Source organism: Fulvia fulva, chromosome 5 (assembly GCF_020509005.1).
Source record: "Fulvia fulva chromosome 5, complete sequence".
Taxonomy (NCBI): domain Eukaryota; kingdom Fungi; phylum Ascomycota; class Dothideomycetes; order Mycosphaerellales; family Mycosphaerellaceae; genus Fulvia; species Fulvia fulva.
In genome coordinates, this window is record NC_063016.1 from 1,780,876 (window position 1) to 1,801,651 (window position 20,776).

A 20,776-nucleotide genomic window follows, 5' to 3' on the forward strand; every position below is an offset into this window, starting at 1 on the left:
AACTACCCAATCAATACTTTCTCCAAGTTTCTAGGTCCAGCCCGCAGATCTCCATTCTCTTCTGTGCAAAGTCTCCATACAGACTCGTCCAAGCCCAGTCTGCATCTTTGTTCTTTGGCCTCGCGGCGACCTTGTCCGCCCACGGCACTTCATACTCAGGCCCAGGAAGCTTAGGGTCCGAGAAGCGTATGTAGGCCACATCTGACATGAACGATGTCTTATTAAAGTCCGGTCCAACGTCGTGTAGGGCGCCGACGGACCGGATCAGCGCAGTGTCTTCATTGCTTGACGCGAGGAGTATCGCTTCCGTGAGAAGTGTGGAGAGGTGTGTGTCGTTGTACTGGGACATTTCTGGTGTGACCAAACGCTTCGTGAGCTCGGCATGTCGGCTCTTCGATGGCTCGAGGAGGAAGAGGTCTTCAGAGTGGACGCCGTCTTTGGTGTTTGTGTCGTGCAGCATGACGAAGGGAGCTTTCTCGCTGAACCCAAGAATTGCATCCAATGGCTCTGCATCAAGCAACAGTCCAGGCGTCTCAATCGTGAGCAGGCGGTCGAAGTCATGCGTCAATGCGTATGCGCTTGCCAGCGAGTATGTGTCGCCGTCGTCGCTCGTTCGAATAGGATCTATAGGTTGTAGATTGACGTGGTACCTCCTCGCCGCCAGCTTCATCAACCGTCTCGTGCTATCCAAGTACGGATCAGAGATGTCTCCCTTCCCAGCTTTCTTCTCTTCCGCCCATGCTTTTGGAAAGAGCAATACCCTCTTTGCAGGCGATCTCATGCGATGTAGCTCCGCCAAGACCATGATTGCACTACACACATCGTGGTGTCTCCGCACAAGCTGGACATGTGCCAGCCTCTGCCAATTGATGTTGGCGCCAGCGCCGCTGGAGTGGACATGTCGGTCGAAGTCGGTGTATGCTATGCGCCCATCTCTCTTCCCAAACAGCCTCGATGGTTCAAAATGCTGTTGCGTCGTATCTTCCGAGGTCGCCAAGGATTGCGGTGCCTTCGGTATTCGTGGTTGTATGGCGATCTTCAAGCCTTGGACTTCGCGTTGCTGTATCGAGTAGCCGGCCAGGAAGAGCAGCAGGGTGAAGACGACGACGACGGTGGACGAAACTACGACTGATACTTGCGACTGCGATAACAATAATCGTGAAGGCATGTTCGGTACATTGATGTGCCGCTGTGAGGAATGCTAGCCAATGCATTTTTCATGTGGACGCCTGCATGAAGTGTTGATGAGACTGTCGGCAGAGCAACAATCGTGAACCCTGCCAAAAATGCCGACGCTACCTGGGAGGTAGCGAAGAAGTGAAGACAAGCAGCATCAGCATCACGTCTATTACACCTACATGCAGACAGCCTGCGCCGTAGCAGACGTGTCACCGATCACATCGACACCACAGCATGGCCCACCAGGCAGATGCGAAACGAGCGCTGGACGAACGTGGCTACCACGGCAAACTCATCCGCGGCGACAACCCTCTCAAGCTCTTCGAAAAGCCCGTACGCGACCGCATCGTCGACTCGTACTACTGGAAAGAACAATGCTTCGGTCTGAATGCCGCGACGCTGCTGGACCGCGCAGTTGAGCTGTCATCCATCGGCGGCACCTACGGCATCGCGCAGAGACCAACAGCCTTCCTCTGTCTGGCATTCAAGCTCTTGCAGCTCACCCCGGAGGACGAGATCATCTTGTTCTACCTACAACACGCGGGCGAGGAGTTCAAATATCTCAGGGCACTCGCAGCATTCTACATCCGACTAGCATGGGAGAAGGATGACGAGGTCTACAAGACACTTGAGCCTTACATGTCCGACGGCAGAAAGCTCAAGAGACGGACAAGAGAGAGCTACAGTATGACACATGTCGACGAGTTCATAGACGACCTCTTGTTGAAGACGAGAGTGTGCGCAACGACTTTGCCGAAGATCAACCCAAGGACTTTCTTGGAGGATGAGGATCGGCTGGAGCCGCGGGAGAGTGCTTTGGGTGATGAGTTGGAAGAACTTGATCGCGGAGAGGAGGATGAGGGAAGTGAGGGAGAGGTGGAAGAGGTCGAGGAGGTGCAGCTCAACGGCAATGGGCATCACGAGGAAGGGTCAAGGAAGAGGAGCGCTGATGATATGAGCGATGCCGATTGAGACGCCTCTATACCCCTTTGCTTTACATTCATCGAATCTGGCGGGGAATGAGCACTTTGGGTGGCTATTGAGAGCTGTGGAGCGATGAGGAACACCTCAATTATATCGCGGCAGTCTAGGCCTTCCAGGATGCCATCACCATATGAACTCGATCATCATCTGGCCCGGCCTAACCAATTATCGAAGCGGCGAAAAGTCGAACTGTCTGATGGTAGGCATCGACGCATGATCAGCACGCTCAGCACGCTCATCGCCGCACCGCATGTCTTCGACGATTTGACCTTCGAAGAGGTCCTGTGGCCATTCGAGTCGCGCAAGGACGCTGAATCCCGGCAGATCTAGCGCAATGGTGGGCATGTATGCTTGGTACGCGCGATCTGGGAGGCTTCTAGAAGTAGGACATACATCAGCTCTTCACGACCATCTACTTAAGCCCATCAACCGCGCTACTGGCACCAACACTCTCATGCTCGACGGGGCCCTTTTCGATATCTCTGCCGTCTACCCTCAGCTCCGTGTCCTCTGCTCGGAGCCCATCCAAGCCAGCATCACCATCCGCACCTTCCTCTTCATCTTCTGGCCTTCCCTCCCTACAGGCCCACCGATCTACATACCTCAAAACGTCCTTATTCCATATTCTATGCATGACTAGCAGTCGGAAAGGGACCAGAGCCACGATAATCACCGGAAAAGCAGGTCCCGCGACTGTCAAAGTGACAATGAACACCACGACCGCCATCACGATCTCAAAGAGCGTATAAGTGTGCACTGCCCACCAGTTCCTGATGCCCTGCGGCAATGGTGGAAGCTCAGACGCGGGCGTGAGGATCCAGAATGTCCTGTGCAGGATCGGATTGACAGACAGCGATTGCTGACCCATGAAGATAAACAATCCCGCAAGAACCGAAGTCGGCGCCAGACCAAGAACGTGATGCAGTGGCGGAGCGATGAAGACCAGGATCGCTGCAGCATGTATGAAATATGACCAGCGCTGTTCATAGACTCCCTGAACAGGCCTTTGCACAATCCTCCCAACGCCGTGTCTGTCCACGACCTCCTCCTCGATATACTCGCCTTTGAAATCGTGCATGAGACTTTCCGCGTGAAGTGGTGCCTGCGGCAAAAGTCCATTCGCCGGCGGTATCCCCAGCACTCCACACAACGCCGTGGTCAGTCCCAGAACAACGATGTCCTGCGCATACCCCGTCGGCTTCTTGGTGCCATACCGCTTGATCGTGCAGATAATACTGCTGATCTCATGATCAAAGAAGAACAGCATCGTAATGATCGCACCCGGAATCATCGCCGCAGCTGCCTACCTCGCCTCCAGCTCCCAGAACCTCACATAGAAATGATCCCGTTCAGGTTTACTCGGTCGAAACGCATCCTTGCTCGTATACAGTGTATCCTTGTCCAGCTGCGCCAGCTCACCAGCATACGGGATTCCGATGAAGAAGATTATACTAATGGCCGCGGCATACTCCTTCAGCCCCATCCGAACGTAGCGATGGAAGATCGGTGGCCACTGTTCAGCTGTGCTGAGGAAGAGTGCAAGTTAGAATGTCCCCACGGCTCCGATGATGGCGTACAAGAACGCAGCCATGTCAAGCCTAGCATGTGCCCGCTCCAATTCCTGCAATGCTTTGTGGAAGTAAATGATGGAGTTGAGCAGACTGAAGACCTCACAGCTGAACTCCGTTACATACAGCATCGTCCAATCGTGTGCATTCAATACCGCTAGGAGGATATGCATCCAGCCCGCGTGGATCAAGGTCCACGCCATGAAGGATAAAAAATCGATTTGGAAAGAGTTCTCGCAAAGGGCGTATATATTCTCCGCCAGGACAGAGAAAGGACCGGCCACGCCCAAGATCGTAAGGGGCTGCACACTGAATATGGAGAAAATGACTCCACATAACCCTGTGCTGAAGACGATTTCGATGGCGCCCCAGGATTGGCCGGTGAGGTTGTAGAGATCGCTGGCGAAGGTGATGCCGGGGAGGAGGTTGGTGAAGAAGAGGTAGACGACGCTGGCGAAGATCAGTTGGTTGAAGATGGTCCAGTCGGAGGGCCATCTTTGCGTGTAGTTCTTGAGGTCTTGGTGGAGGAGGCGTCCAGGACGGAGGAGGCCGTCCTTGCGGCGGAATGGGTTGAGGGCGTTTGAGAGGTATGAGGATTTTCGTTCCGGGCCAGACATGGTGGTGCTAGGTTTACGTCTCAAGGACTGGTGGTGTCGCTGACGGTTATTTGTTGACAAAGAGTTCTTTCATGGTCGCACTACCGCGGCACTTTCGACACATATTTTCGTAGTTGTGCCAACGTTCTAGGCGCGTCTGTGGCTACGATGTTGGCCAAGAAAGCAGAGCATTGTGGTATGGCCATGGTATTCAAGCATTGAAGTGTGTGTCACCGAACGAATTGAGTGTTCGATATGCTGCCGCGCCTATTGGCCAAGATTGTTGCCACGCGAGGTTGTGTTCCAGCTGTTGAACGAGTTTTGCCCACGTGGTCTGGCTTGGAAGGGATGCAGAATGCTTGTTCTGCTTGGCTTCGTAAAGTCTGCTGTTATGCGCTGATGCATACGGTGGAACTATCATATCCTTGTGTTCATTCTCAGGATATCCCGTAAAGTGTTGCGACATCAGTCCCCCCACGTGGTATATCAGTCGTGTTGAGCGAAGTTCGATGTTGTAAGAGCGAGACTGCTGCGTTCATAGTCGTACAGTGACCGGAGATGGGATTTCTCGGTCTCGACGCCAGAGTCACTCCTTGAAAATGCCTTTTCCAGCGTGCCCGCCAATGCCTTGCTAACCACAAAGCTCGCAGATTAGTACACGGGATCGCGTGGCCAGATTTGTGGACAGGAATTTGGCACGAAGTGTGTGCCATACTGTACATCATCAGCTGCTCTTATGTGCTTGCGATACCAACCCGAGCCTGCAGTCACCTGCCACGTCTAACGCCGCCCTCGTACATGCTCTTTACACAGCGCTTCTACTCCATCTTGACCACACCTCCCAGCCCCTTCAGCGTCTCAATGATCTTCTCGGCCTCCTCCTTGGGCACAGCCTCCTTCATCATCTTCGGCGCACTTTCCACAAACTTCTTGCTATCCACCAAGCTCAGGCCCAGCATTGCCTTGATCTCCTTGATGATCTTGGGCTTGGCTGCCGTGTCGAATGATTCCAGCTTCAGGTTGAACAGCGTCTTCTCCTCCTGTTTTGGTGCGGCCTCTTCGGGCTCCTCGACGGGCGCTGCGGCGGCGACTGATGGCCCTGCTGCGGCAAAACCACCGATGGGCATGTCGGGGATGTTTAGGCGGGACTGCAATGCCGTCAGTGTCTGTATCTAAAGTCGGTTCAAGTATAGCGTACCTTTAATGTCGAGACCAGATCTGCAGTCTCCAACAGAGTCAATTGACTTATCTGGTCAACAATGCCGGATATCTTGGGGTCCGCGGCTGCGGCGACGGCTGCGTCTGTGTCTGTGGATTGCCATCTCCTCGATTCGTGCCGTCTGCGTGGAGTCGTGGCTGCGTACCGGAGTGTGTGGGAGCGCGCTGATCGAAGACATTGCGTGCACTGCCGTGCGACGAAAGATGGAGCGAGAGACATGACGACTGGCTGCTCAGAAGGGGATGCTTTGGCAGAGAGTCGCCTGTCGTGTGCGTCTCCATGCATAATCTCATTGCACCCCCAAGTTCCCAACCTCCGCGGGCATCGATCGCATCGGGCCTAGCCGGTCGATGTCTTGGCACAAAAGTCAAACTTGTCGAGGCAAACCTGAAGTTTGGGCGACTGGACTCTTCCATCGACCGCTGTCGCCCCATCGCTGGTGTCGAAAATGGACTGCCGGTGGGACGATGCGCTGCTTGGATGCAGCGATTTGCCTCGAGAGCTGCTCGAAATTATCCGAATGGGCACCGACGAGCAGTATCTGCAGGCCCTGACACGGACAGCACTGGATCCTCGCCATACATACGCTCTTTTGGCGCATTGCGAGCATATTGCGCCTCATATATGCGCGTCGCTTCGAGCACTGGGGAGGTACGTGGAGCAGTCGCATTCGCTGCTTGGAAGGCCTTGCTGCGCTCGAGCTATGCGGCGCGCTTCGTGCAGGGCTAATGCTTCGCAGCGTTCCTTCCTCGATAGCTACGATAGGGCGGCTCTTGCCGTATGCGCCATACTTGACACCCTACGCCATACGCCTCCTGAGTGAGGAATACTCACTTGGCCAGAACAACGACCATGAGGCCGACCTTCTATACCTGCTGGGACTGTGGCGGCTTCTCCGGGTTAATCACCGCGTTTTCCGCAAGTATGTGACGTGTGCTGACCTCACACGAGCGTTAAATCACGTTTGCGCACCTGCGCGATACCTCATCGTCCGTATCCTGCAGATACACCACGAGGCCTCGGATCACTGGTTTGAGACGACGCTCAAGCACTATCTGAACGACAATATTGCTGAGCTTGAAGGCACATGGGACGAAAGAACGATCAACTACCGCTTTCTCAGCCTGTGGGAGGAAGACCGCCACGCGAAGACTCTCCAACTCATCTCTGAGGCCAGGCTCACAAGGTTGGTCGCAACGTCACCAGGACGCACGATACCACTGGAGCTCTTGCACCCATCATGTGCTCTGATTGGCGACATTCTCCTGCCGCGCGCCAGCGACAAAGGCACCGAGACGGATGCGAGCTTCATTAGCACGCCAACTACTTCGGAGAACCTACGAAGAGTCGCGCGCGCCTTGAAATCGAGCCAGCCCCTCCTGCTCACAGGCCTGTCAGGTTCCGGCAAGACTCGGCTGGTTCACAGCGCTGCTCAAAGACTTGGAAAGCTGGATTCCATGGTCACACTGCATTTGAACGAACAAAGCGATGCCAAGCTCCTGCTAGGCGTCTACACTACTGGAACCACCCCTGGATCTTTTCTTTGGAAGGCAGGCGTTCTTACTACTGCTGTTCAGGAGGGCCGCTGGGTTTTGATTGAAGATCTCGACAGGGCACCCAAGGAAGTATTGGGCACTCTTTTGCCACTGATCGAAAAACGTCAACTTCTGATCCCCAATCGCAAAGAAACAATCCATGCTGCTGAAGGCTTCCGGATTCTAGCTACCGTACGCAGCAATGTGAATCATCATGGAGAGGAGAGTAAGCCCTTGTCCCATATGCTTGGAGTCAGGCACTGGCAGACTGTGTCTATTGCGATGCCTGCTGTGTCCGAACTTTCCTCAATAGCCCAGGCACTGTTCCCAAGCCTCGGTCAGCTCCTTCCACAGTTCATGGCAGTGTACGAACGTCTCCTTGACACCCGACAGCGGTTAGCAGGCCAGAGCAAGACCGGTGTCGCCAGGCCCATAAGTCCACGAGATCTGTACAAGTGGTGTCAACGAGTCTCAAAACTTCTGGATACACGCGAGAACTTCACCAGCCGCGAGGCTGATGACATCTACCTGGAGGCCCTAGACTGCTTTGTTGGTGCCCTGTCTCCAGGCCCTACGCGGACGTCGTTCTCGGAAGTCATCGCCGAGGAGCTCAGAGTTGACCCACAGCGTCGAGACTACCTACTGGACTCGCGCGAAGTGCAGTACAATGCAGAGAAGACCAAAATTGCGATCGGCCGATATTCTGTCCCTAAGTTCAAGCACACAAAGCCAGGAGATGGCTCATTCTCAACCAATCCCCATTCCACTCGTATGTTGGAGCGTGTTGCTGCGGCTGTCGTCAATCACGAGCCTCTGTTGCTAGTCGGTGAAACTGGTGTCGGCAAGACGACGGCTGTACAACACCTGGCCCACCATCTTGGCAAGAAGCTGGTGCCTTTCAATCTATCACAGCAGAGCGAAGCAGGTGACCTGCTGGGAGGTTTCAAGCCGGTCAATGCTCGGACTCTGCTAGTTCCAATGAAAGACGACTTTGATGAGCTTTTCAGCGAGAGCTTCAGCGCCAGCAAGAACAAGCAGTTCATCGATCTCCTAGCCAAGCAGACGATCAAGGGCAACTGGAAGCAGGTCTGCAAGCTTTGGCGACAAGCGTTGAAGATGGTGGACCAACAGCGCGCTGCCTCACCTCCACGCGAGGGCGAAGGTCCTGCTAAGAAGCGTAAAGTTGACTCCAAGCTGGCTATCGACTTTGCGAGGTGGGATCATTTCTCACAGAAGGTCGAAGTCATTGAACGGAAGCTGATCACCAGTGGTGATGCGTTTGCTTTCACGTTCGTAGAAGGCAACATTGTGAAGGCGCTTCGCGAGGGTGACTGGGTACTCCTGGACGAAATCAACTTGGCCTCACCAGACACCTTGGAATCGATCGCTGACCTACTAGACGCGGATGCACCATCGTTACTGCTCACCGAGGCTGGAGAGATAGAACGCGTTAAGGCCCATCCTGACTTCCGCGTGTTCGCTGCCATGAACCCGGCCACGGACGTAGGAAAGAAGGACCTTCCACCCGGGATCCGTTCGCGCTTCACCGAGCTATACGTGGAGAGTCCCGACAAGGATGCAAAGAGCTTGCAAAGTATTGTTCGTGCTTATCTGAGACAAGAGAGCGCGGCCGATGCCTCTGTGCCAACGGACGTGACCAAGCTGTACCAGAGCATCATCGCACTAGCTGATGCCAATAAGCTTGTGGACTGCGCTGGTCAGAAGCCACACTTCTCTCTCCGTACGCTGACCCGGACTTTGAGCTACGCAAAGCACATACAGTCTATGTGTAGCTTACGGCGCGCTCTATATGAAGGCTTTCAGATGAGTTTCCTGACGTTTCTAGATGTTGAGTCGGTGAACTTGGTACAGCCTTTGATTGAACAGCATCTCTTCAGACGCACAAATGTGGCCGCCGAGCTCAAGAAGGCGCTCCGACAGCCGGACGACGGTCGTGCGCACGTCCAAGGTCACCCAAGGAGCAAGCACTGGCTCCGTAAAGGACCCAACCCCCTTCAAGAACAGCAGCACTATATTATTACGAACTTCGTCGAACGTAATCTAGAGAAATTAGTGCGCGCGTCGAGCACTCGTCGCTTCCCCGTGCTTATTCAAGGACCTACCTCAAGTGGCAAAACGAGTATGATCGAGTATCTTGCCAAACGTACCGGACATACCTTCACGCGTATCAACAACCACGAACACACGGATCTTCAGGAATATCTGGGGACCTATGTTTCCGGTACAGATGGCCGTCTACAATTTCAAGAAGGTATGTAATGACCCGTGAGAGGCAAACAGCGCCCCAGAAAGTGCCACTGCATTGAAGATGCGCGCGTCTGGCGCGCTCTTGCACAGTAGCACCTTACGTCTGACTGCTGCTGACCTGAAGATAGGTGTCCTGGTCAAAGCGCTGCGAGAAGGGCACTGGATTGTTCTTGACGAGCTGAATCTCGCGCCCACTGATGTTTTAGAGGCCCTCAATCGACTGCTGGACGATAATAGAGAGCTACTGATCCCAGAGACTCAAGAGGTAATACGACCTCACGCTGATTTCATGCTTTTTGCTACACAGAACCCTGCAGGACTCTACGGCGGACGAAAGACACTGTCCAGGGCCTTCCGCAATCGCTTCCTCGAGCTACATTTCGACGACATCCCGGTCAACGAACTTCAGGAGATCCTACATCGTCGAACACAATTGCCTGAATCTAGATGCAGACGAATCGTAGGCGTATACAAAGAACTGTCGATTCTACGCCAAGAAAATCGCCTCTTCGAGCAGAAGAGTTTTGCAACTCTTCGAGATCTGTTTAGATGGGCTTTGCGGCCCAACGACACCCTAGATCAGCTCGCGGCGAACGGCTTCATGCTGCTGTGCGAGCGTGTTCGAAAGTCAGAGGAGCGTGCTGCTCTCAAGAGCACAATTGAGAAGGTCATGAGCGAGAAAGGACCAAAAGTGCGCATCGATGAAGAAGCATTGTACGGCGAGGGCGCGCCAGAGGTGCATCAATACCAACATAATGCCACAAGCCCCGGCGTTGTGTGGACTCGCGCGATGCGAAGATTGTACGTCCTGGTTGCGCGCGCAATCGCTAACAACGAGCCAGTGCTGCTTGTTGGCGAGACTGGCTGTGGCAAGACCACTGTCTGCCAAATGCTCGCAGATGCTGTCAAACAGGAGCTACATATGATCAACGCGCACCAGAACACCGAGACGGGTGATCTCATTGGATCTCAGCGGCCCATTCGCAATCGTGCCGCTACCGAGGCTGATCTGAGAGAGAAGCTGCTCAACTCGTCAAATTTGCGAGTCTCGGCACATGGTGCTATACATACGACGGATGCACTGTTGACCGCATACGACCAAGCGATCACTTCTGCGGAGCCAGAACAGAAAGCCAGATACACAGCCAGTACCACCCATCTCGAGATACAGGCTGCGCGGACGCGGTGGAAAGCACTTTTCGAGTGGGCTGATGGAAGCCTAGTGCATGCTATGCGCAACGGCGACTTCTTTCTGCTTGACGAGATCTCTCTGGCGGACGATTCGGTTCTTGAAAGGATAAACAGTGTCCTCGAATCCTCGCGGACCATCTTACTGGCAGAGAAAGGCAGCCTAGACTCAGCTGTCAGCGCGGCGCCGGGTTTTCAATTCTTTGCTACAATGAACCCTGGTGGCGACTATGGCAAGCGCGAGCTATCTCCTGCGCTGCGAAACCGTTTTACGGAGATATGGGTGCCCGCGCTTTCCGACATGAACGATGTGTTGCAGATCGTTCGAGCAAAGCTCACCAGCGTGGCTCATCCTCATGCCGATGCAATGGTGGCCTTTGCCAGCTGGTTCAAGTCACGCTTTGACACTTCAGCAAGTGCATCAGTGTCCATCAGAGACACTCTCGCGTGGATCGACTTCGTCAATGTCTTCGCAAAATTGGATGTCGCAGCAGCGGTCGTTCACGGAGCAGCAATGGTGTACATCGACACACTTGGGGCGAATCCAGCCGGACTCATTACACTCACTTCGCAGAGCATCGATGACGAACGCAAGGCGTGTCTGAACAAGCTCGGAAGTTTGCTAGACGTCGATGCAAGCGTGATCTATGGCCATACCTTTGAGATCACATCGAATGATGCTGCATTCGCCATTGGTCCTTTCAGCATACCAAGGCCCTCGGGAGTATCTGTCGCCAACGACACATTCACGTTCAATCCACCGACCACCCGTTCTAATGCGATGCGCGTGGTTCGGGCGCTGCAACTCAGCAAGCCTGTCATGCTTGAAGGCAGTCCTGGCGTAGGCAAGACCACTCTAGTCGCTGCTATCGCAAAGGCAGTCAACATGCCACTAACACGCATCAACTTGTCAGACCAGACTGATCTACTCGATCTCTTCGGCTCTGATGCGCCAGTCGAAGGAGCTCAGACTGGCACTTTCGTCTGGCGCGATGCCCCTTTCCTCCGAGCCATGAAGAACGGAGAATGGGTCTTGCTCGACGAGATGAACCTTGCCTCTCAATCTGTACTGGAAGGCCTCAATGCCTGTTTAGATCATCGAGGCGAGGTCTACATACCGGAACTGGGCCAAAGCTTTACTCGACACCAGAACTTCCGGCTTTTTGCTGCACAGAACCCACATCACCAAGGTGGAGGGCGCAAGGGCCTTCCTGCTTCGTTTGTCAATCGCTTCACAGTCGTCTATGCGGAGTCTCTGCGGCATGACGACCTCTTGCTGATCTGTGGAGGCAAATTTCCAGACCTTGACCGGCAATATCTTCAACAAGCTGTGGCGTTCACTACCAGGCTGAACGAGGAGGTTAGTCACAGGAAGACCTTCGGCGCCAGTGGTGGTCCATGGGAGTTTAACTTGCGCGATATCGAACGCTGGCTAACGCTCGCCTCTTCGAGTCGGGATCTGCTACGAGCTGGAACTTTTAAGGACTTCATCACTTCGCTCTTCTTACAGCGCTTTCGCAGCGCGTCTGACCAATCGCGCGTGACAGCTATCTTCAGTGACATCTTTGGCGCGGCGGTACAACAAGCCGATTTGTTCTGCAACATGTCGCCACAAACACTGCAGGTCGGTCTTGGCCTTCTTCCTCGCAACGACCTCACTGCAACGCCTCAAGACCTTTGGCTTCGCTCTCTGGCGCCAAACGCATGCACTCTTGAGATACTGCAAACTATCATGTTGTCGGTTCAGCAAAGCTGGCCGGTGGTGTTAGTAGGCTCTTCAGGCAGTGGCAAGACCAAGCTGATCGAGCGACTGGCTGCTTGTGTCGGTGCCGATGTGCTCACACTCGGCATGAGTGCTGAGACAGATGCATTAGATCTGATAGGAGGCTACGAGCAGGCCGACCCTCATCGACAGGCGTCGCAGGCTTTGCGCTCGATACATGGGAAGATCGAATCGCACTGCAAAGCATTAACGTCCGCAGGCCGACCAGACGAATCAGCGACAGTCCTATCAGCGTCGTTGCTGCTGGAGTCAGGAAAGTCAGCGACCCACGAAGAGCTCCTACATCACCTACCGGCGGCATTGAGTGACAACTTGCGCTCCGATCTGCGCCAATTGACTGACAGTACCAAAGCTATCGACAAAGCACGCTTTGAATGGATCGACGGTCCACTCGTCGATGTGCTACAAGAGGGCAAGTGGCTCATTCTAGATAATGCTAACCTTTGCAGTCCTTCCGTGCTGGACAGATTGAACTCACTTCTAGAACCCGACGGCGAGCTCATAATCAACGAGCATTGCGACGTTGACGGCCAGGCTCGGGTCCTCCGACCACATCCCAACTTCAGGATCTTCCTCACAGTCGATCCCAAGATGGGCGAGCTATCGCGAGCCATGCGCAACCGCGCTGTCGAGCTCTGTCTGGTGACTGAGCACACCTATAGCCCACGGGAGCTGGCAAACACAGATGGCTTGGACTGCGAGTCCACGATGGCTAGATTTCGTGCCGTCAAGACTGCTGGTCTCGATCAAGCTACACACGGACCCATCCGTGACCATTTGAGCTCGAGAGACGAAATTCTTGTACCCGCGTTGGAGCAACAGCTCCGTGACGGGCTCTTCGCTGGCTCTGACGGGACCATCATTCAGCTGCCCTACGTTGACGCCTCGAGCCAGGCTGAAGGTCAACTGCAATCCTACTACGGCGAAGCGATAAGCCACCTGCAGGTGCCTGCTGACTATGCTTGTGTACAGGTCAGTCGCCCAGCTTTCCCTGTAAGTATCAATGCTGACGGTAAGCCTTTCTTCCAGACCCTTCACCCTCTCAATAATCAACCGCTTGTGCAACATTCTCAACAGGCGTTTGCTGTTGCTCTGTCGTTGGCAGCAAAATATGACACTACCAGTCTCTATAACACCAGCTACGAAGCCTTCAACAAGCTTCGCATGGATCGCAAGAGTACAGAGCGTCTAGCACGACTTTGGCGCTCGTTGTACCAAGGACAAAGCAGCTCGAGCAAAGCTAAGAATAATGCGGTCATCGATGCCATACAGCATATGCTTGAGCCTGTCGAACTGTACCTGCAACAGAAGGTTGAGCCAAGTGATGCTGTAGAGCTATCAAGCCTGAAGGCCGTCATCGTCAAGATGCTGTCCTTTGTGCAGGTCTTCACACAGGCAGTGGGTTTGGATGGACTGGACCACGCTTTCCTCACAGCATGCCTCATCGCTGGAAAAGACATCTACAGTCACGCAAAAGGCAGTCTATCTGCTACAGCTGCAGATCTACTCGAAGCCTTTGCTTCAGCCATTTCTCGGCTCACAAGCACGACGGAGGGTAGCAAGGGCCAGGGCTACGACATCTTATGGCAGACCATGAGACCCGACATGCCCGTCAGTAACGATGGGTTACAAGCCATGCTTCGCTTTGAAGCAGTCGTCGAGCGCTTCGACAATGCCATGGCAACCTTTCAGCTTCCTCTTGAGCAGATCGTGGAATTACGACAAGCGTTCTGTCAAACGCTGGCTCTAGGCTCACGTGCAGAGAACGATCTGGATGACCTCGCAGCAAAGGCAACGGCCGTCATGCCGGCCGACACAGCCGATCAGGATAACGATCATGGTACTCGTGGACGTCCACATTTCGCGAGCAGTTTTGAAAAAATCTGTCAACATCTTGCGCTGCTCTCCATGCGAGAGCCACTTCCATCAGCAATTGAAATCACTGCACTAGAAGCGCTTGCTCTCAGAAAGACCAAGGATTCTTTCGGGGTTCTGCAGAACATGACTGCTGTTCAGCGTACACTGCGCCTGCTCCGGTTGAGCTCGAATCATTCAGCATCATCTGATACCGCCGGCACGCTGTCCAGGGAAGTATTGCACAGCCTATCTCGCACAAAGTCTGTGGATCTACGGAACATGGCTCTGCTTGAGGACGAGGCGAAGCATCTTGGTCGCTCACTTGCGTCACAAGCACACCGACTCCAGGTCGACAGCGTGCCGATCCTCGGCGCCTGTCTTCGTCACCTCGTATCGTACGCGCGACTACAGAACCTCGAGTTACCTGCTAGTCTGTCGGTAGACTTCGAAAGCGAGAGTGCTCTCCAGCAATCACAGGCATGGACAGCCTTCGCGCTAGCTTGTCTCGACCACTTCATACCAGAGCAACTTTTCGATCCTGTCCAGGTAGCAGAAATCCGCAGTTCTGTGCACCACCAAGCCCAGAACTACCTGCAAACAAATCTCGCTGCCCTGCGTCAATTCAGACTGCTATGGACCGGCAAAGGCGATTCTCTACGAGCACGCGTCCTCCAAGACGATCTTGAGGCGTTGGGACCAGGTCCACAGACGATTCAGATATGCAGGCCGCAGACTTCAAAACTGTCACAGTTGCATAGCGAATTCCAAGCGCTGTTGCGTGTCGTGCAAGGATTGTGTCAACGTGGTGAGCTGCTCACTACCGAACCAGACCTTTGGCAGAATCTGCTAGTCATCAGAATCCGGCTCTCAGAACAATACCGACCTTATGCGGATCTCACCACTCCAGTATGCGGATTCATCGACTGTTTGCTGGTGGCTCGACGACTCAAGTCAGTCGCGGAGAACGAGACACCTGCTGGAAGTGGAGATGCATCGCTGGACAGCATTGTGCCTCTCGTCAATGCTATCTTCCCTCTGCATATGTCAGATGAGCATTTTCTGAAGGTCCGCGAAGCTCATCCGTCGCGCCAAGAGCAGCTGTTCTGGCTCGCTGCCGTGGGCGTACGGTCCGGTGTTGCATCCCTTTCTCGAGCTTCTCCTGCAATGCAAGTTGCCGTCGAAAACGCATTCGGAGACTTCTACAGAGCTTGGAAGATCGAGCTTGGCTCTGAGCAGAGGCTCAACGCTGCAAAGTCGAGCTTGTTCAAGTACCGTGGTGGCGACGATGACCAAGATGAGGTTGAGCAGGCGCAGCTCAACGAGTTGTTTCCAACCTACGAAGACGGCGACAATGGTACGCATCAGGCAGCGCCCGACTCTGGGACGAGGAAAGCTCAAGATGTGGCTCCACGATTGGCTGAGCTGTATCATGCTGTTTATCATGCGAGTGGAACATCGCCAGAAAAGCTCTTCGCCCTGCTTGATGATTTTGCTGCAATTGCGGCGTCGATGCCATCGAAATCAAGCCACACCAAGGACTTTACGGCAGTCTTGTGCGGCTTACGACGACTTGCCGCCAAGCTTGCACCTACAGAAGAGCAGTCACGCAAAGCAAACGTCTACACGGAAGCGAACATCCAACAGAGCAGAGTCCTGGTGAGGATCGTCCATAAGCTGCAGCACCGCTTCGGTACTATCAACAAAGCGTGGCCGGAGCACGCGACGCCGATGGAAGTGTTGCGAGCATGTGATCAGATCCTTACTCTCGGCCATGCTGAGCCTCTTATGCGCTACTTGCCCTCAGTCGAGAAGCTGCATGCCACTGTGAACGAGTGGCAGAAGGTGGCAAGCTCTGAATTTTCCGCAGCCACTCTGCTCGAGGAGATTACCAATTTGATCATCAGCTGGCGCAAGCTTGAGCTTTCAACCTGGCATAGGATGTTCGGATACGAAGATGAGCAATGCCAACGAACTGCCGCCTCGTGGTGGTTCGTTGCGTTTGAAGCAATTATAGTGGCTTCAGAGTATGCAGCTCAGAGGCCGGGAGCCTTGGGTCAATTCACCCACGATCTGGTTCAGACACTTGGCGACTTCCTCACAAATTGTGGCCTAGGAGAGTACAGCGTTCGTCTGCGTCTGTTACGAGACTTTGAAGCTGCCCTCGCTATTCGTGCAATGCACGAGCCCGGCTTCGCTCGAGTTCGAGAAGCAATCGCTAACCTCATATCTTTCTACGCTCGCTTCGAGACCACAGTGGCAGAGCAGCTAAGCCAGCGACGTGCGAAGCTCGAGAAAGATATCCAGAATGCTGTCCTGGTAGCAAGTTGGAAAGATACGAACATCCTGACAATGAAGAAGAGCGCGAAGGCTTCGCACAACAAGCTGTTCAGAGTTGTGAGGAAGTATCGACAGCTTCTGGCTGACCCTGTCACGTCCATTGTGCAGGCCGACTTCATCATGGTGAAGTTTGAGACATCAGAGACCCAGGCCTCGCAAGTACTTGACTGGAACACTGATAAGCCTGGAGCAGCGCCTCTTGCCCAGCCATGGCTCAATTCGTATGCTGAGCTGCTCAGCAAGCCCGAGATAATCGCTCAAGAATTCATCACGAAGATCACCAAATCTACGACCTCTGACAGGGCTTCGAAAAAGATCGAACGATTTCTGCAAGAACTGCACGATGACAGTGAAGAGCTAAGGAAAGAGACTCCAAACACAGCCACTGAAGACAATAAGGTGGCGATCAAGTTCCTCAAGCAGCGCAAGCGCAAGCTTTTAGCCAGCGTTTTCAAGGATATACAGCTGATGGGCTTTCAAACCAACGTCAGCGAGGATGTACTGGCTCAGCAAAGCTCGCTTCATCTAGTGCTTGCCAGAACGACACCTCTGGCTCTGAACGCCCCTACGGCTAATGCCCAAGCGGCCGATCAAGAGTTCCACAGGCTCTTACATATCATGCCCGCCGCTCGCGAAAGTGCCGTCAAGCATAATGAGGATCTTACGCCGGCTGAAATTGCCCGAGCGAAGTCACTCCTTGAGAGTATGCTTCAGATGACCTGCGAGCAACACGACAAGCTCCAAGCTTATCTCAAGAATGTGGCAGCTTTGCAAGTCGGTATCGAGCAGCTCAAGAATTTCGCCTCGGGCGAAGCAGCCCAGCTCGTAGAGTCAACACGGCGGTCGATCGAGTACTTCAAAGCAGAGACAGCATCACTGAGCGCTGTGCTACAAGCCACTATCCGATGCATCGATCATCAAGCCCAGCTTGCCGGTAACGACTACTCGCAGGCTATCGCGGAACTGACAAGTCACGATGCAGACTTAAGCCTCATTAGTACTGAGCTTGCCGCGCGACCTGATCTTCCCGCGGGCGTCAATGATGCATCTCTGAGATCGCTTGAGGACCGCTATTCGGCTTTTGTGAGTAGCACTATTCCTGACACTACTAAGTTCATCAGCGGCAAACACTCTGAACTGGAACCCGTTCTCTCACATTTGGTCAACTGGGCCAAGCCTTTGGACACAAGCGCGAAGAGCGTTGCGCACGAGGCGGGACAAGACGTACAGATCACGGCCCATGCTCTCGTACAAGCTCTAGAGAACCTGCGTATGTCTCATGCGCAAGTCACAACAGCTGCCAGCGAGAGCACCAAGAAGCGCCGTGGCAAGGAAGCTTGGCTACTTGAACAGTCGAGCCAGCAACAAGCCGGTATCGATATGCTCCAAATCGAGCAATTGTCTGATCACGTCACACAAATGCTTGCTTCGTTGGGTAATGTTGCGGACCCTGCCACAAACCTGGGCGAGGTCGCTGCCATCTGCTATAAGATCATCCCAATTCTGGATGCATATACCCAGATCTCGATTCGGTCGGTAGTCAATGCATGCGACCTTCACGCCGCTACCAGCAAGATGGCCTATCGGCTTGCGACGATGTTCACTCAGCTTGCCCGCCAGGGATTCTGCCAGCCTTCGGAAAAGTCACAAGACAACGAAAAAGACGCTGGTCAAGCTGAGAGTGGCACTGGGCTTGGCGAGGGCGAGGGTGGCGAAGACATCAGCAAAGATATCGGAGACAACGAGGACTTGTCTGAGCTTGCCCAAGATGCAACTTCGAAGGACAAGGAGGGCGAAACCGAGGCTGAGAAGGATGCGGTCGATATGGCTGATGAAGACTTGCAAGGGGGATTCGACGAAGAAACTGGCCCCGAGGACGAGGATGAAGCCAAAGAAGGAGATCAGTCTGATGCTGAAGTTGATGAAGAAGCAGGACACGTAGATGAAGACGATGGAGCTGTTGACGAGAAGACTTGGAACGACGAGAAGTCGGGAGAGCCAGAGAAAGAAGCCGATAAGGGTCAGGGCAACAAGACTGAAGATGTTGCGGCGGCTGGCGAGGAGGCCAAGAACGCAGAAGACGAGACACCTCAGGAGCAGGAGGAGGAGGACGACGCCGAGGCCGATGCTGACGCGGACGCCGGTGCTGACGAGGTCGACAACGAAGCAGAGCCCGGCCAGACCGAGAAGGCGGACCCACATATGGCTGATGAGCAGAACCTGGAGTTGCCTGACGATATCAACATGGATGGTGAAAAAGACGAGCTTAGTGAGATCTCTGATGACGACGGCGACGATCTCCAGAATGTGGACGATGCGGCTGCTGAGGATAATGACGAGGCTGTACGGGACGATGGCGACGTGGAGATGGGTGAAGACGAAGGAGATGAAGCTGAGGAGAATGGCGAGGCCACCGCACAAGAACAGGACGAACAAGCGCCTGAGAACGACGAGGATGACTCGAAGTCTGACGTTGCCATGTTGAACAAGCACGACACGGAACAAGATCATGCAGATTCCGCGCCCGCAGACGCTGGCCAGGGCCACGATCAAGAAGACAATGCGAAGAGCAATGGTACACTTTCGAACGCGGAACAAATGGAGCAGGAGAATGAACAAGAAGAAGCCAGTGCGCAAGATGGCACAGCCGAGGGTGGCAGCAGTCGGCAAGCAGACACTGCTAATGGGCAAGCAGAAGCCGGCCAGGAAGATCAGCAAACGCTTCCTTACAAGCAGCTTGGAGATGTGCTCAAGAAATGGTACGATCAACATCGAAACATCGAGGCTGCTAAGGACGCTACGGAGCCGACTGAGCAGACCGAAGAGCGTGAGGCCATGGATGATGCCCGCTTCGAGCATACCGATGATGCAGAGACCGAGATGCAGGCAACTGGTGCCGCTGATGCTGAGCAGTCTCGCGCACTTGATCAGCAGAATGCACAACCGATCGAGCAGGAAGATGATCGAGACAACGCCGCAGAGCTCAAGCATGACGCCGAGCAGGCCGTCGATCAAGATCAGGAAGATGTCGAAGGAGGCGGCGCTGACAGCAAAGGCGGAGACATGGTTTCAAGACAAGACAAAGCCATGGTTGGGCAGCCTACAGATGTTGACATGACCTGGCAAGACGAACTGCAGCAACATGAGACTGAGGATCTCGATGACATGGACCAGCAGCTAACGGCAACCCATCTGGACTCCGATCGACCAGACTTGCTCTCAATCGAGGACGCTCGTCGGGCCTGGAATGAACACGAGAGCAGAACCCGCAACATGGCCATTGTGCTGACTGAACATCTGCGTCTCATTCTACAGCCAACACAAGCCACAAAGATGCGCGGCGACTTCCGAACAGGAAAGCGACTCAACATCAAGAAGATCATCCCTTACATCGCCTCATCCTACAAGCGCGACAAGATTTGGATGCGCCGCTCCGTACCAAGCAAGCGCTCCTATCAAATCATGCTGGCAATTGACGATTCGGAATCCATGGACGAAAGCGAACGCAAAGGTCTTGCCTTCGATACTCTGGCCCTTGTCTCGAAGGCTATGTCGATGCTCGAAGTCGGTGAGCTCTGTATTGTTGGCTTCGGCCAGACCGTCAACATCAACCACGACTTCAGCATGCCCTTCACCTCCGACACCGGCGCAGAGGTCTATCGTCAATTCAGCTTCGCTCAGACCAAGACTGACGTCCACAAACTTCTTGAGCAGTCCATCGACCTCTTCCGTACTGCTAGGCTGAAAGCCTCTGGGTCAGCGAGCGATCTTTGGCAATTACAGCTGATCATTTCAGATGGCCATTGCGAGGATCACCCGAGTATTCGACAGCTTGTAAGACAAGCTCATGAGGAGCAGATCATGGTTGTATTCATTGTTGTCGATGCTACAGCGCCAGCGACCGGAGCAGCCGATCAAAAGCAGAGTATCATGGATCTGAAAGAGGCAAGATTCACGACTGTCAATGGTGAGTCTGAGCTAGAAATGATCCGGTATCTGGATCACTTCCCTTTCAGGTACTACTTGATTGTGAGGGATGTGTTGGAGTTACCAAGTGTATTGGCTGGGGCGTTGAGGCAATGGTTTTCGGAGGTGGTGGAAAGTGGTTAAATATACGGTAGCGCGCGATGTGCTTCGAGCCACGAAGCGGTACCTGTGCACATAGGGAGCATGCGCAATGTAGTAATAACAAGTCTTTTCTGATATTGCTGACCTTCTCTAGTATCTGTCGTGCACTTCCCCCTTCCATCTTCCATGACTGA

At 53.9% G+C, this 20,776-nt stretch overlaps 5 protein-coding genes across 5 annotated transcripts; 2 read left to right on the forward strand and 3 right to left on the reverse strand.

The window, feature by feature from the left end:
* Positions 1-10: 10 nt before the first annotated feature.
* Positions 11-1,168, reverse strand: CLAFUR5_05848 (Glucose N-acetyltransferase 1; the record flags this gene model as incomplete). Its single annotated transcript, XM_047904996.1, has 1 exon — positions 11-1,168. One exon carries the CDS (start codon positions 1,166-1,168, stop codon positions 11-13), a length of 1,158 nt encoding a protein of 385 aa, XP_047761979.1.
* Positions 1,169-1,413: 245 nt separating this feature from the next.
* On the forward strand, positions 1,414-2,151 carry CLAFUR5_05849 (Pre-mRNA-splicing factor 38; the record flags this gene model as incomplete). Its single annotated transcript, XM_047904997.1, has 1 exon — positions 1,414-2,151. One exon carries the CDS (start codon positions 1,414-1,416, stop codon positions 2,149-2,151), a length of 738 nt encoding a protein of 245 aa, XP_047761978.1.
* A 424-nt stretch (positions 2,152-2,575) lies between these two features.
* CLAFUR5_05850 (Boron transporter 1) lies at positions 2,576-4,348 on the reverse strand (the record flags this gene model as incomplete). The annotated part of the gene is made up of 3 exons (XM_047904998.1): positions 2,576-3,466; positions 3,497-3,676; positions 3,722-4,348. 3 exons carry the CDS (start codon positions 4,346-4,348, stop codon positions 2,576-2,578), a joined length of 1,698 nt encoding a protein of 565 aa, XP_047762629.1.
* A 797-nt stretch (positions 4,349-5,145) lies between these two features.
* Positions 5,146-5,765, reverse strand: CLAFUR5_05851 (54S ribosomal protein L12, mitochondrial; the record flags this gene model as incomplete). The annotated part of the gene is made up of 2 exons (XM_047904999.1): positions 5,146-5,475; positions 5,526-5,765. 2 exons carry the CDS (start codon positions 5,763-5,765, stop codon positions 5,146-5,148), a joined length of 570 nt encoding a protein of 189 aa, XP_047762630.1.
* Positions 5,766-5,994: 229 nt separating this feature from the next.
* CLAFUR5_05852 (Midasin) lies at positions 5,995-20,624 on the forward strand (the record flags this gene model as incomplete). The annotated part of the gene is made up of 4 exons (XM_047905000.1): positions 5,995-6,197; positions 6,286-9,353; positions 9,478-13,292; positions 13,350-20,624. The coding sequence occupies 4 exons, from the start codon at positions 5,995-5,997 to the stop codon at positions 20,622-20,624; spliced, it is 14,361 nt and encodes a 4,786-aa protein (XP_047762627.1).
* Between the last annotated feature and the right edge of the window lie 152 nt (positions 20,625-20,776).